This window comes from Pongo abelii, chromosome X (genome assembly GCF_028885655.2).
Source record: "Pongo abelii isolate AG06213 chromosome X, NHGRI_mPonAbe1-v2.0_pri, whole genome shotgun sequence".
NCBI lineage: Eukaryota > Metazoa > Chordata > Mammalia > Primates > Hominidae > Pongo > Pongo abelii.
This window is the reverse complement of record NC_072008.2, coordinates 129,309,108-129,325,112: the sequence shown is the minus strand read 5'-3', so window position 1 is coordinate 129,325,112 and position 16,005 is coordinate 129,309,108. Positions and strand designations below refer to the sequence as shown.

The window sequence follows — 16,005 nt, the reverse complement described above, 5'->3', positions numbered from 1 at the left end:
AGCTCCTGACCAGTCTGCTCCTCTACTCCATTTTCTTCTTTCTTTTTATGAAGTTGCTTATGTCCCTACTTCTTTCCAGGTTCTGTGGCTCTTATTTTCCCATGCCGACTAATATCTATGGCTATTCATCTAAATTCTTTCAGGTAGGAGTACTTGTGGGGAGTTTCCCTGAAGCCTCTGTACAGACACTAACATAACAGTCCTGACTACCCAAGACCCAGCAGGTAAAGGAAGGAAAGAGAAAAGGAAGTAAGGGTCAGGTAAAGGAAAGTAGGAGAGAGCTTCTCTCCAAAGGGCAGGAGTTTCCAGGCTCCTGATATATCTTTGTCATTTGCTCCATATTTTTTTAAGAAGTTCCTTTTACCCACAGCCTTTACCTAGGTCATACTAATTGAAGATCTCCACTGATAACCAGCACTTGGACCTGGCCACCTGCAGTCCTCTAGGATAGGAATCAGGGGGCTCTCTGAAAGATCCATAAAGACATAAATACAACAGTCCTGGTCACCCAAGACTCGACCAGTAAATGGGCAGTGGAAAAGGAAGGGCATTATCTGGATCAGAGGAGAAGAAGGTCAAAATTGTAAACCTTTCAAGGCTTTTGGCCATGATTTCTCTCTTTGCAGTTTAATTTTGCTCTTACTTTTAGTTTTCAGGGTGTTTTATTGTTCATAGTCTTCAGCCAGATACTATTACTAGAGCTTCCCTATAGAGATCTTCATTTGGGGCTCCCTAAACTTTTGGCAAAGCATCAATGCAACAGTGCCAATTCGGCCTCAGATTCCAGCCCCTGAAACAATTATCTCCCACTGGTCCCTGTTGATTAGAGGAAAGGTTTTTCCTTTTTCTCAATCCCTGACAGGAACACACAGAGCGGGTGGCTTGACCTCAGCCAGTCAGCTGTGATCACTCTCAAGACACCACTTCATGTCAGACAGGCCCCAGCTACTTCTACTCAGGCTTCTCGCTACACCACAGGCCCAACTTCCAGCCTCCCCGCTGCATCCGTTGCATAGGAAAAAAAAAAAAAAAAAAAAGCAAAGCAGAAAATTGTCAAATATTCATCAAAGAGTGGCTCTTGGTTACCTGTGTTGTAATCATTCAGGATGCTGCTTTAAAAACACAGATTATTGGAAAAACACAGATGCATGGAATTAGCATCTTGAGGTGGGGCATGAGACCCAGTAGTCTATGTTTTAAAATAGTGCCCCAAATGATTTTATATACACAGTGTTGGAAAACACTGGTCGAGTACAGTCATTCATCAGATTACTGAGTCCTCTATTCAACATCTCTGATAAGTGGCCTATTCTTGAATCCCTTCAATGATGAACACCTCACTATCTATGAATATAGCTCATTTTATCTGTGGATTGCTATATTAGAATGTTCTTTTTACATTGATCTAAAATCTCTATCCCTGTAATATCCACTCTTTGATCTTTGTTCTGTCCCTTGGGGCCCCACGGAACAGTCCAGTCGATCTTTAAAATGTCTACCCTTCAAATTTTTGAAGACAATTCTAATACATTCTGCTGCTACATATCTTCTTCAGGCTAAATAGTCTCAATTCTTGTGAACTGAGAAACAACTGTGTTTGTAAACAATCTTGTAAAAAATTATAGGCCAGTCCCTATAGGTCTGCTCTTTGGGCAGTTCCAGATAAGAATGTTTTAAGACAGGACTATGGACTATGGGAAGCCATGGTTGTCTTCTGGATGTCAACTCTAAAAGTGAAAGTGTCCTTCAAGTACCTGTCGCTTAACTTTAACAACTTTCCACGTATCTGTATTGTATGAATTTATCTAAGCCTTCTTGAATTTATTTATATTTTTCCTTGGTTATTGACCATGGTGTTCCCAACCTTCCTGTTTGTACAGTTGGCTGAAATCCCAGGCCAAGAAAATGGAGCAAAAGTGTTTTTAAGAATCTGGCTGGTGGGGCAGTTTATTCTCTCTGACTTTCATATATAATAAACTTCAATAATATGCTAATCATAAGTACTCGTGTGTGTGTGTGTGTGTGTGTGTGTGTGTTCAGAGGAAGGTGGCGAATACAAACATTTGGAAATCAAACTTCAAACTTCTTGGCAAAGGGGCTTTAATTTGACTCTTCTTATGATTATCTTATTCATACTAGCATGTTCAGGAAAGGGGCTGTTTATTTTATCTAAAACAATGTCTAATGTAATGAGGTTGTTTTTAAATATGAAAGATTTGCTATAAAATCCTCTTTCATTTGATATTGTATGCCAAAAGTGTAGATGGATTTTGCTTTTCAACATTGATGCCCGAAACTCATTTAAAGGAAAGCAAAGTATTCTTTGGAGAGCACATTTTCAATGAACCTTACCTTCACATGCAAAATGTAAGTTTTAAAATTAGAAATAAAACCATGTCCAGAGTACCTTGGTCTCTAGGAATGATTCCCAATTTACCCTTGGCAGTCTATATATTGATTTCTACTATGATACAGTTGCTCCAAAGCAATAATTTCTTTCTCAGAAACTAATTGTTTTTATCTCTCCTAAATCCCTGTCCCCCAAATATATATATATATGCTATTTCTCACAAACAAATCTTAATGTGAACACTAGAGAAAACTAACTACCTCAGTCAATAGTGGCCATGGTTTAATATGATATAAAGCCATGGTCTTATTGTTCATTGTTTTTCTTTTCTTGGCCACAAAAATATTCTCACATCCCCCTTGAACTATTTTTGAATTCTTTTCTCCCTCCAAATAATTTTAAATTGCCCTCTTTTCTTAGAAACCATTCCTGATGAAATCACCTGTCTTCTTTGTTTTCTGCATACTGGACTCAGGAGTATGAATGGCATTTCCTTTATTCCCAGAGTGTCCAGGACAGACTTCTTTACCCAGTGGGTTGGAAAATCAATGTTACTGACTGATACAAGAAATAGTCTGTTAAATGTGAAACCCAAAACTATGAAAACCCTGATAGACAACCTAGGCAATACCACCCTGGACATAGGAACAGGCAAAGATTTTGTGACAAACACACCAGAAGCAATCACAACAAAAGCAAAAATTGACAAATGGGATCTAATTAAACTTAAAGAGGTTCTGCACAGCAAAAGAAACTATCAACAAACAGACAACCTACAGAATGGAAGAAAATATTTCTAAAGTATTCATCTGGCAAAGGTATTAACCCAGCATGTATAAGGCAGTTAAACAAATTTACAAGAGAAAAATAACCCTATTAAAAAGTGGGCAAAGGCCATGAAAAGATACTTTTCAAAAGAAGACATATATGCAGCCAACAAGCATATGAAAGAAAGCTCAACATCACTGATAATTAGAGAAATGCAAATCAAAACCACAATGAGATACTATCTCACACCAGTCAGAATGACTGTTATTAAAAAGTCAAAAAATAGTAGATGCTGGTGAGGTTGCAGAGAAACGGGAACACTTATACACTGTTGTTGGGAGTGTAAATTAGTTCAACCATTGTGGAAAGCAGTGTAGCAATTCCTCAAAGAGCTAAAAGCAGAACTACCATTTGACTCCACAATCCCATTACTGGATATATACCCAGAGGAATATAAATCATTCTACCATAAAGACACATGAACATGAATGTTCACTGCAGCACTATTCACAATAGCAAAGGCATGGAATCAACTTAAATGCCCATCAATGACCAATTGGATAAAGAAAATGTGGTACAGATACACGATGGAATACTATGCAGCCATAAAAAAGAACGAGATCATGTCTTTTGTGGGAACATGGATGGAGCTGGAGGCTATTATCCTTAGCAAACTGATGCAGGAACAGAAAACCACATACCACGTGTTCCCACTTTTAAGTGGCAGCTAAATGATCAGCACACATGAACACATAGAGGGGAACAACAGGCACTGGGGTCTACTTGAGGATGAAAGGTTGGCAGAGGGAGTGGAGAGGAGAAAAGATAACTATTGGGTACTGGACTTAATACCTGGGTGATGAAATAATCTATACAACAAACCCCTTTGACACAAATTTACCTATATAACAAACCTTCACAAACCTAAAATGAACATAAAAAAAAAAAGAACAGGAATATGAGTTGAGTGTAACAAGCATACCCCTAACAGAGAGATAACTAACAGACTATTTTTGCTTATTGGATTTAGGTATTAGATAATTCATTCAATACCTGACTTATTTCTCTTAGCATAATGCCCTCAAGGTGAATTCATATTGCCAAGAATGACAGGATATGTAAGTTTTATTTGTAACGTACCTTAATTAAAAAAAAAAACAAAATAAAGTATTTCTCATAAAAATAATAGTCTGTAACCCAGACCAGACTCAAAGGAAGTAAAGTTGAGAGTCAAATAAATCAGGTTATAAACACATAAGAATTTTGACAAAACTGGGAATTAAGACTCAGTTCTGGAATTCAGATTTCTCTAGGCATAGAGGCTAACCACGTTCAGGGACATCTTCCTTAGGTCACCACAGAGTATACAGATAGAAGATCAATTTTGAGGGCAGCCTATAGATAGATTCCTGCAATCAGGACTGGAGAGAAATGCAATAGATTATCTCTATCCAAGCCCCTCTCTTCCAACAGGTAACATTCTAAACCATTTAGAACAGAGGGAGAACAATGAGTTCCATTTTTATCATCCGTTGGCCGCATGCTAGTGCAATCCTGCTGAGGCACCAGAGTTGCAACCCAAACACAGAAAAAGGAAGCATGCTCCCCTAAGTTTTTGCTAAAAGCTGGGGCCACTAACTAAAATGTTCAAAGCTTTGTATAAATGTGTGGTGTAGACAAGGCTTTAGATCTTTTTTGATACATGCATACGTACATATAACCTCCTCCTCAACTTCATTCATGATATCAAGATGAAACTTTGTGATATTAACTACAGATCTGCCCCCAACACCAGTTATCCAGCATCCCTCTTCCTACTGAAGCAGAAACATCTATTGCCTCAAGATTGAGACTGTTTAAACAGGAATGAGAAGAAAACAGAACAGAAGATGCCCTCATCTATTTTATTTCAAAATAGACTTTTAGAAAGTTATAGCAGGTCAGGTGCGGTGGCTCACGCCTGTAATCCCAGCACTTTGGGAGGTTGAGGCAGGCAGATCACGAGGTCAGGGGTTCAAGACCAGCCTGGCCAACATGGTAAAAACACATCTCTACTAAAAATACAAAAATTAGCTGGGCGTGGTGGCATGCGCCTGTAATCCCAGCTACTAGGGAGGCTGAGGCAGGATAATTGTTTGAACCCAGGAAGCGGAGGTTGCAGTGAGCTGAGATTGTGCCACTGCACTCCAGCCTGGGTGACAGAGCAATACTCCGTCTTGGAAAAAAAAGTTATAGCAGATAAACGTAGAATTGACATATGATCCAGCAATTTTACTCCTAGCTGTATATCCAAAGAATTGAAAGCAGGGATTTGAACAGATGTTTGTATGCCAATGTTTATAGCAGCATTATTCACAAATAGTCACGTATTCATCAACAGATGAATAGATAAGCAAAATGTGGCATATACATACAATGGAATATTACTCAGCCTTTAAAAAGGAATGAAGCTCTATAACATGTATGAAGCTTGAAGACATTATGCTAAGTGAAATGTGCCAGACACAAAAGGACATATTGTTCCATTTATATGAGGTACTTAGATAGGTGGATTCATAGAGACAGGAAATAGATTAGAAGTTACCAGGGGCTGGGAGAAGAGGGAATGAGAAGTCGATTAATGGTTATAGAGTTTCTATTTGAAGTGATGAAAATATTTTGGAATTAGTGATGATGGTTGCATAACATTGTGAATGCAATTAATGCCACTGAATTGTGTGCTTAAAAGTGGTTAAAATGGCAAATTTTGTTAAATATATTTGATCACAACTTAAAAAAAACTAATAATGTGATATAACAAAACCATTATACCATTTAAATGGATGAATTGTGTGATATATGAATTATATCTCAATAGATGTATTTAAAACAGTTATAACAAAGGGACTCTTCCCTTCAGACAGCTAACGTACTCTAATGCTTTGGAAAATTTCTTAACCAGTCCTAGTATACCTTTTCAGCCCTCGTGACTATAGATTTCATAAGTGATTACTGAAAAGGGATGTAGGCCCAAAATCTGAGAGTCATCCTTGGCTCTTTCCTTTTGCTTATAAATGTTATCCAGTCCATCAGCAAATTCTGTGACTCTACCTCCAAAATGAATCGTAAATCTGATTCCTTCACACAATCTCCATCACTATAATTCTAATGTAGGCTACTATTCTTCAGCCACGGTGGTTTTCTTCCTTCCTTTAAACATTCTAGGATTGTTTCTGCCCCAGGACCTTTGTACTTAGCATGACTTCTGTTTGGAATACTTTTCCATCAGATTTTCACATAGCTACCTCTTCTTATCATTTAAGTCTCTGATAAAATGTTACCTCCTTAATGAGGCTTTCCCGAAACCCTCCCTCCAACCCAAGCTCCCAGTTTAAACTATTTTTCTAACCCTAAGTCATTCTTCATTATAGCATCCTGGAGCACCTATCCGTACCTGGAATTATTCTATACATCTATTTTTTATGTGTTTATGGTTTGTCTCCTTCCAACAGAAAGCAAGCTCCTTGAAGATAAGGATTCTGTCATGTTTCCTGTACTGTATACCTGGTGCCTAAATTGCTATGATAAACATTCAATACATTTACTCTCTGACCAAAATGTGAATGATGTTGAAGACTAGAATGAATCTGACTGCAGGACATCATCTAGTAGGCTTTTGGGGAAAAAATTCTTATCAAGGTTTTGTGTGTCTAAGTTGCCTTTCCTTTCAAAAGTGGAGTGCTACCAAGCATTCCAGTTAATTGTCCTTGTTAGTTGAGTTTCCGTAAGTCGAATTTTACTTGATCCTTACGGTCAAGTTTTTAGGCTTCTGCATGAAAGAGGACTGTAAATACTTAACCTACACAGGCTTGCCAGGTGAACTCAAGTAAAGTCTAATTGAACAGATGGGCCTCATTCCTTTAACTGGAAGGCTATTAGATGATTTGACTGTGTCAGATAAGAAAAGAAAGTGAGATCCTTAGATGAGTTCTTCTAGGAAACAGAGTTTCAGCCTTCTCACGAAGATCTGGGGGTCCTGTGTGATGTTAATTACCCTGATGCTGTCTGTGAGAGTTGGCAGCCTCAGAAAGAATGGAGACTTAACCCCCTTAGGCTTTCTGGGCTGTGAAACGCTCTCATAAACAAGTAGGTTACTTTGGAGGACTAATGGAGATAGTTTAATAAAATCCATATGGTTGGTTACTTTGGGCAGATGGCCGGCATGCCACCTTGGAAGCACCTAAAGTTTCTAGATGGTCTTCAAGGGCAGCTCTAAATTGTGCATATTGAAGTTGTTGAATCTGCAGGCCACAAAGGAATAGCTAAAGATGGATCAACTAGGAGATGAGCACAATAGTAATATTTTATAATTAAGGGTAGAAGTGGGATCAAGAGGATGGGGAAAATATTGAATGAGCTTTCTTTCTCTTCCCAAAGCCAGAAAAAAAAAAAACACCCACATCTCTTCCATCAAGAAAGCAGAGAGATTATCTTATTTTATTTTTGTGAAGTACCCCTCACATCTCTACAGAACTGTGTCTGGAGAGTCTTTAGGTTTATTTTATTTTATTTAAGTTCCAGGATACATGTGCAGGACGTGCAGGTTTATAACATAGGTAAACGTGTGCCATGGTGGTTTGCTGCACCTATCAACCCATCACCTAAGTATTATACCCTGCATACATTAGCTATTTATCCTGATGCTCTCCCTCCCCCTGAGTCTTTAGGTTTTAATTGCTCTATTGCTGGGCCCTTTTCCTAATGTTTCTTGGGACTTGTAGACACCTTCATACTTTTAAAGAGCTTTTGTGATATTAGCCTCTCAACAACCCCATAAGGACAGTAGAGCAAGGAATATTCTCCCTGATAAATGAAGAAACTGAGACCAAATATTCTTTACCCAAAGAAAAACAAGAAAGTCATCAGTGGATGTGGAACTAGAAACAATTCATCTTTCTCTTGTTCTTTCTAGTTTCATCTACACACATGACATAACCCTTAGTATGTCAGAAACTATAGCAAGCCATGTAATAATAGAGGTTTGCTGCATTTATGGCATTCACTCTAGCTTTATAGATGCCTTTCTTTGCCATCTTATCTTGGAACCCTTTGAAGTTGTCAGAGCATGGGAAGTGTCTTTTAAAAGTAGGCATAGATTTCCTTTTCTAATTGATCCATCAAGGGGAATAAAAACATAGATCAACCAGGAGATTATACAGATGCCTTAACATGTGCTGCATTAGAGACTCAGAGCATCAGGATCCTAGTGCCAGCTTTTCTCCATTGAGCTGAGTGACATTCAGCAAATCACAATGTCATGTACCTCATTTGTCTCCTCTATGAAACAGGTGTAATGATACTTGTTCTGGCTGCCCCAGGATTGTTCTGTGGATTGTGTAGTAATGTATGTGAATGTGTGTTGAAAACTAATGGTCCACTAGATTGTGAGCTCCAAGAGGGTAGAGGCCATTTCTGTTTCATTCATAAACTAGCTGATCTTCCTACTGAGGTTACAGGGAATCATTAACCGTGCTGCTAACTCACCATGGAGCATACCCATAGATTGGCCCATGCTGGGAAGTAGCTCCATAGAAATAAACACCATCAGCTTCCCTGGAGGGAAAGTCATCTAGTTATGTGAGATACCTATATTTTAAGTTAATCTGTCTCCAAATATGGTGAAAAAGCCTGTCTAGGTATTTTCAGGTAATTTGGCAAAAGATAGGAATTTAATTTTGTTTATAAGATGTATGATCGTCAGTGCTTAGCATGCAGCTTGGCTCAAAAGTTACTGAAAGACTGCTGAATAAATAATGGAATATCAGGCATATTATTAGCTTGTCTTTATTGCTAAGTGCTTTCCTTTCTCTTGGAGGCAGATATTAGATGTGTTTTCAGTTGTGTGCATAGTTGTCAGGTCAACCTCTACTTTCTTGGAGATTGTCCTTTCCAGCCAGCCTGAGGCTTGCCTGAAAGGAAGAGCTATGGCGCCACAGATTCCTAGCTGCTGACGGATGGGAAAAGCCAACGGTGGTCTCACTGCATCTTTCCCTTTTCCAGAGGCCTTTTTGGCCAGCCTCAGCATCCTCACCCGTGGCTGTTGCTCTGTCTCCAGTCTTGACCTATAAGGTCTATGCTTCTTGCTGTGTATTATATAACATAGGAAAGTAAGACTTTTAAAAAAATAAGACAGCATCAAAACAGCCATGTCAAAATTAAAAGACAGTTTTCTTTTTTTAAAACTGCCAAGTAGTATGTACAGCAGATGTCCCTGACCTACTACCCTTAGTGTCAACTCATCTGTTGCTGTTATGTGTTCCCCTGGTGCATGGTTTGAATGTGTCCTCAAACATTTGGTCACATTATATGTGTCTTCAAACAAATAAAATTTGGCTGCAGTTTTCCAGGTATATTGTCTGTTAAGATCTTAAATTTACCATGGTGTTTGGTGAGAAAAATTTTTAACAAAAGATTTTTACATTTTGATGTGTTTCCTAAGGCAAGGGGATGGATTAAGGTGTCAGGGAGGTCTGTTGTGTACATAGCTCAATTATAATAAAGCTTAAAGATTAATGGTTGATTTTCTGGATTATGTCAAAATGTCAGCATACTCTGCATAGGTGCACTTGTGGAAAGATTTTTCTCCCTTCCTGCATATACTTCAAAAGCCCTGTTATAGATAACCAATAAATATTGAAGACATTTAGACCCAGTTGAAAATGCTTTGTGTGTGTGTGTGGTTGTGAATGTGTAAGCAGAATCGAAACGCTATTAGCAGGGACTACTTTTCAAATCAGCATGGCAGAACCCCTCCTTTTGCTGCCTGTGCTTAAAAACAATTAAAAACTATAATGACCAAGACAATAATCAGAGTCTTGTGTTGAGACAAAACATTCTTCATGAGTAATTCAGCTGTGCTTCACAGGGCTTACAATGCCTGTAATTCACGAGACAGGACAGTCCCCTTAGTGGTCTCCTAATAAAGTTCAATTCTTCTGCCTTGCCTAGGGCACTGGAGCAAGTCACCACTCTCTCTACTCCTCTTCTTTTATATTTACTTTCTTAAAGAGGTTTAAATTAATGTTAAACATTTCATTTTTTAAAAAGAATTCCTTTTATCCCCCAAACTATCTGTAATGGGGATATGGCCAAGTATCTGGAAAAGAAATCTGGCATCCAGCATTGGGGTAAGACTCAAAGACTTCATCAGCTAACTGATCAAAACTAATACAAAAAGAGAAAATTGACTTCTTATATGTGACATATAAGTTGTATGTCAGTGTGTTCTTAGAATAAATAAAGTATTTGTCTTAAGTCCTAAAATAATCACTGCAGTTATGCAGGCTCTGGTATAGTGAAATAAGAGATATGATAGAGATAATGTAACTCTCTCCTTGGCAAATACTCTAATGACAGTTTTATAAAATTATCCCTTGAACTTATTGCCTTCATTAACATTATGGTGCTTCATTCTGATCTGGTGCCTTATTTCTTATTTTAATATGTGTCTTTATGTCCTATATACATGGAATTAAAACAGTACTATATCCCTGTCAACTGTCCAAACATATCAAATTGACATGGATTTCAATTTTCTGGGATTCTAGAATTACTGCCTATTCCAGAAGAGAGCATTTAAGTTCTCATAAAACCTTCTACCAGCATGGCAAATGATCGCCACATAAAATCAGAAACTTTTGAGATTATCTCATCTCTGTCATGATGATTTCTGCAAGGTTTCTGGGTGTGGTATACATCTCGTAAAATGACGCACTATACAAGTCAGCCTCCAGACCTGGCCATTTTCCAAAAGTTTGCTTGTGTCAAAAAGGGTGGCATTTTCCTCCCTGTGTTTCTGCCCTGTGTAGCTAAGAGAGGAAGCTGAGTTTAGTGGTTAGTGCAATAGGCTGAGTCAGCAAGTTTAGTTTCTTATTTGGTGATGTGATTTGCTGAAAACCGTTGTCAAACCAACACTGTCTAAATGATGAAAGAAGTCTTTGTTCTCTTATATGTAACTTTTGTAAACTTCAGTGTGACTAGTATCTTCAATGGTACTGTTCTGAAACTCTGAAACATCTCTCTGGGATTTTTCTGCCTTGTATTCTTTTAGAGAATCAAGAAACCAAGCAGCGGCAAAGCAAGCAACAAACTAAACCAAATACCAGGGCCTCAGCAGCCTACGCACACAGGTATATGCACAGGCATATCACAGGTTATACACGACCTGGCAGGGCCATCCACTCAGGTGAGAATAAGAATGAAGGCCTCTGGAGCTGTGCCCAAATAAACACAAGAGCCTTGCATAAAGTTCAACAAATGAGAAAGAGAAAAATTGTCCATTATGGTATAAATAAAATATTGGACCTTTAACTTTTCCATTAGGATTAACTTTAGAACAAACATCTCCCCTTCTTCCACCATCAGACATTTAATATAGAAAGGGGAAAAATGTGATTCCTGTTAAAGTGCCTATTGGGGGCTAAATATTTTGTGGGGTAGAATTTTCCTCAGCCAGGTGCCTACTACATTCTGTAACTTTGTGAAGCCAGCTTTGTCTGCAGCTGGGCATTACATGGCTTATGTCACATCACAGGCTAAGTGCTTTAAGGGATCTAACTGAAGGGTAAATATTTAAAAACATTTAAAAATAATTATGTTACATCAATGGAAAATAATGTTTATTGAGCCACTGTTAACAACACCAAAATATTTTCAAAAGGTTAAACATTTATCAAAAGGAAATTGATAAAGGAAATAATAGAGTTGAAGTAAAGTTAAATACCATGAAGTAAAAAAAAAGTAAATCTATACTTATTTGAGTTTTAAAAAACAAACAAATAATGGCAAGAGAATACCATCTTATATGATTCCATGTATAAAATGTTTTGGGTGTTTATGCATATAAATGTATAAATAATTATTTGAATGCAACTTAATAAAATATTAATATCAATTTTCACAAAAAAAGAAATCCAGCATCCCGGTTATTTTCTAATACTTTTAAAGGTCTGCAGGCAGAGAGAACTTTGGAATTACTTTTTCTTCCAGTGCCACATTTTAACATGAATCTGTATCAGGTTAAATTTCCAAAACCTAGTGGAGAATGGTCGTTTCAGTGCAGCTTTCCAAATCATTGTAGCATTTCTCTGGGCAACAACAATAAAGCTGTCCACTTGTTTTTTTGGCATATGTGCTTCTACGTCTGGTTGGGATATATAGTTTTGGAGCTGCTGTCTAAGGAAATCAGTTTTCAAATCAAGAGAGTTGATGGTAATATTCCAGGTGTCTCTTCTAGCAGCATGCATTCTGCTCCCTGCCTTTCCTGATGGAACAGGTCCCTCTCTTCCACTGATTATGGGATTGTAAGATGATAGCTAGGGAAAGCTCAGAAAATGAGAGAAACAAATGAATCATTTAAAAATACCATCATTTTAATGGCAGCTTTACTCAGGACAAGTAAAAATGTCTGCAGGGCAATTAGAAAAGAATTTTATTTTATTTATTCCTATCTCTTAGTGGAAGGGCTAGAGGGCTGGCCCTAGGCTGTCTTATGTTATTATAATTTGGTCCCTGTAGCATTAGTATAGAGTGAGCATGGGAAGAAATGAGTTCATATTATGTTTGTAAATGTTGCATGTGATCTTGTTTCATCCTCTGAAGTTCATAAGGCATGCTATCAGAGATCCCCAATGTGTGTGTGTGTGTGTGTGTGTGTGTGTGTGTGTGTATGTGAGTTACTGTTTTTTTTTTTGTTGTTGTTTTTGAGACAGAGTCTCACTCTGTCGCCAGGCTGTAGTGTTGTGGCAAGATCTCAGCTCACTGCAACCTCTGAATCCCTGGTTCAAGCGATTCTCCTGCCTCAGCCTCCCGAGTAGCTGGAATTACAGGCATGCACCACCACGCTCAGCTAATTTTTGTATTTTTAGTAGAGATAGGGTTTCACCGTGTTGACCAGGTTGGTCTCAATCTCCTGAGCTCGTGATCTGCCTGCCTTGGTCTCCCAAAGTGCTGGGACTACAGGTGTGAGCCACTACACCCGGCCAGGAGTTAGTTTTTAAAATTGCCTTTATGACTTGACATCACTGAAGATTGAAGGGGAAGTGACATGACTGTGGCAGTCAAGTCCCTAAATAAAGGATGATGTGCTCTTGCTGGCTGCCTTCTTTGCCCCATTGGATTTAAATGGCTTGGAGACCAATTGGCCGCCGGCCCTACAACCCTGTATTGTACGAATATCAAGGATAGCCTTTGTTGGGTCTAGATAACATTTTCAGTATAAGCAGGTTAAAGGAGTTGGTTTTTCTATGCTGCTTTTGTAGTTCCACTTTTAGATAATCAACATTCATGTGCTGCCCTGAAGAACCACCCCACCAAGTCCTTAATGATGCCACCAGTGACCATTTGGGGAAACAGAAAAAGTGGCATGCCAGAACTAGAAAATGATTTGTACTTCCTTATACTTAGAAATATCCAGCTCCCTGTCTAATCAGATTTTCAAAACAGCTCAATTTCCATACGAATTACTCATTGGCTAGGAATTGATGAGCATTAGAAACCACAAACCAATCAGAATGTGGCAATAGCTTTGCTCAGAATTAAATGTTGATTCAAATCAGCTCTGGTAATATGATGCCCTTTAATGAAATCATCATTGAATGATTTAGTAGATGCTTTCCTAGTTTTTGAGAAAGACACAAAATAAGTGGGAGATGGGGTCTGGGCATGGGGGCAATGAATATTTGGTCACGCTTTCTGCCTCTGGGCTAATAAATCTCTTCATCTTTCCAGAGAGCCTCCTTTTGCCTGCAATATAGATGAATGACCTTTGAAAGCCTAATGGGAATTGATGCCATTTATTGATTACCATTTAAAGCACAACTTTCTAATCTCTAATTGTTTTTGAAAGAAAAATGCTTTCCAGTGGAACAAGTATCTCTTATCTGAGGGTTCAAGTCTGGTGTCTTGATGTCCTAAGTGATTAATTACTTCATATAGAAACTTCTGGTGTCTTGATATCCTAAGTGGTTAATTACTTCATATAGAAACTTCTGGTGTCTTGATATCCTAAGTGGTTAATTACTTCATATAGAAACTTCATGCCTATTGGGATGGTTATCATAAGCTCTGTTGAAGGTTGATATCAAACCAGATTTCCATGGAGCTGGTTATGTGTTGACTACTCATCAGATGGAAATCCCTGGCTTCTAGGCTTCTAGCCCTGATAAATGTGAGTGATTTCATGGGGGCAGGAAATTGTTTCTAAATAAGCTTCTGGGACTGCCATAGTAGTGAAGGTCAAGGCCAGATTAGTTCCAGAGGGTCTTCATGTCATTTTGATGCTCCCAACATTGGACCCCTCCTCCCAGTTGGGGATTATGATCTGCTCAGTAAACAGGTGGTATAGGTGAGATATGGATATCTTGAATCAATGAGAATTCTTGAAAGGGTCCCAGGACTAATACATTCTCTTTCAGGGAGTGAAAACAGTTTGTAGTTAATTGCTATAATGTCAAGAAACATACTCTTCCTGGTTTACTGTGAAGTAATTGGACAAATCTCATGACAATACATGTAGAAATGTATTTCTTATTGATTATTTAAAAAGCAGGTTTAGAACCACCATCTGTTTACTCTGGGCCTTTGTGGGAAAATCAGCAATTATATCTGTCATCCAATAACTTGATTATTGGTTGGAGAGAGTGACTAACTACTCCACCTGCTACCCAAGTGGCTTCTGGATCATTGCTACAACTAGTTACTGTGGTTACAGTAGCAGGCAGTAGTAATATTATAGAATGTGTCAATTTTCTAATCTAAATTAGCATATTTTTCTTGTTGGGGTAACTGAAAAAACATTTTAGTTCTTAAAAACTCTACTAGTATTCTTCCTTAATAGTCCAGTTACCACAGAATAAAGATCTTCATGGTTTATGTGAAAGTGGTTTGTCCCTCATATTATCCTTCTATCATTTCCTGCTTCAATCTCCTTTCATCTTTCCTCTTGACAGACTTTACATAGCTTTATTAACTTCTGCTAGTGAACAATTTACTGTTTCCCCAATAAGATTTTGCCTATGAGGAGCTGAGGGAATACGTCTACCCAAGAAATTAAAACAATTATCAGCTGTCCTGAAAATGAAATTATCACCATGTACACAAATACTTGATACAATTCTAATGCATCTCAATAGACAACTAACATTTAAAATAGAATATGTAATTTCTTATAGTCCATTACTCATCAGTCTTAGAGTCAATTGCCTAACTTCTGTGAACCTCTGAGACATAAAAGCACTGCTTTTGTAAAAGCTAGAAAGCAGCATATATATTATTTAGTTCAATCCCCTCATTATTCAAGTGAGGGGACTGAAGCTGGTAGAAGTTAAATGGCTTGCCCAAGGACAAACAATCACTTTGTGGCAGGGTTGGGATTCAAACCTGGGAGTCCAAACTCAGTGCCCTCGACACGAAACTTGTTATGTCTTACTCAAGTCTTGGTTCTAAACGACAATGAAGTAGATCACCAACCAAGCAGCCCGGTATTTAAGATGCTCTCCTTTGATAACATTCCCACTCATTCCCAACTCTCCCTTAAAAGCACTGTGAACTTGCCTTTGTGAGAAGATGATAAAATAAAAATCAGCAGGCTTAATTAACTGCAAAGCACTTACTCTGAAAAATTCTTTTGTTGAACCGGAGTCCAGGGTCCCATATGCAATTTCAGTCTGTTTAGCTAAGTCTTCAGCACTCTCTATGGGAGAAACCATCCTCTCCACAGTCAGGAAAGCAGCAAGATTGGCAGTATAGGAAGAAATTATGATCAGGGTGAAGAACCACCAAACCCCTCCAACAATGCGCCCGGAGAGTGATCTATAAAACAAAACAAAAACAAATCCAGACCCAGAGGG

The 16,005-nt window shown here is 38.3% G+C and overlaps 1 protein-coding gene across 7 annotated transcripts in view; it reads right to left on the bottom strand.

Annotated features, from left to right (window-relative positions):
* GRIA3 (glutamate ionotropic receptor AMPA type subunit 3) overlaps window positions 1-16,005 on the bottom strand; it is a 308,174-nt gene that overhangs the window by 47,358 nt on the left and 244,811 nt on the right. For 6 of the 7 annotated variants that reach the window (XM_063721254.1, XM_063721253.1, XM_024240714.3 and 3 more), the window contains one exon: window positions 15,769-15,967. In XM_063721254.1, the coding sequence (XP_063577324.1) occupies window positions 15,769-15,967 (199 nt within the window). Of the gene's footprint in view, window positions 1-12,085; window positions 12,482-15,768; window positions 15,968-16,005 lie in introns of those variants that run through there. The other variant, XM_009235220.4, reaches the window with a different exon arrangement.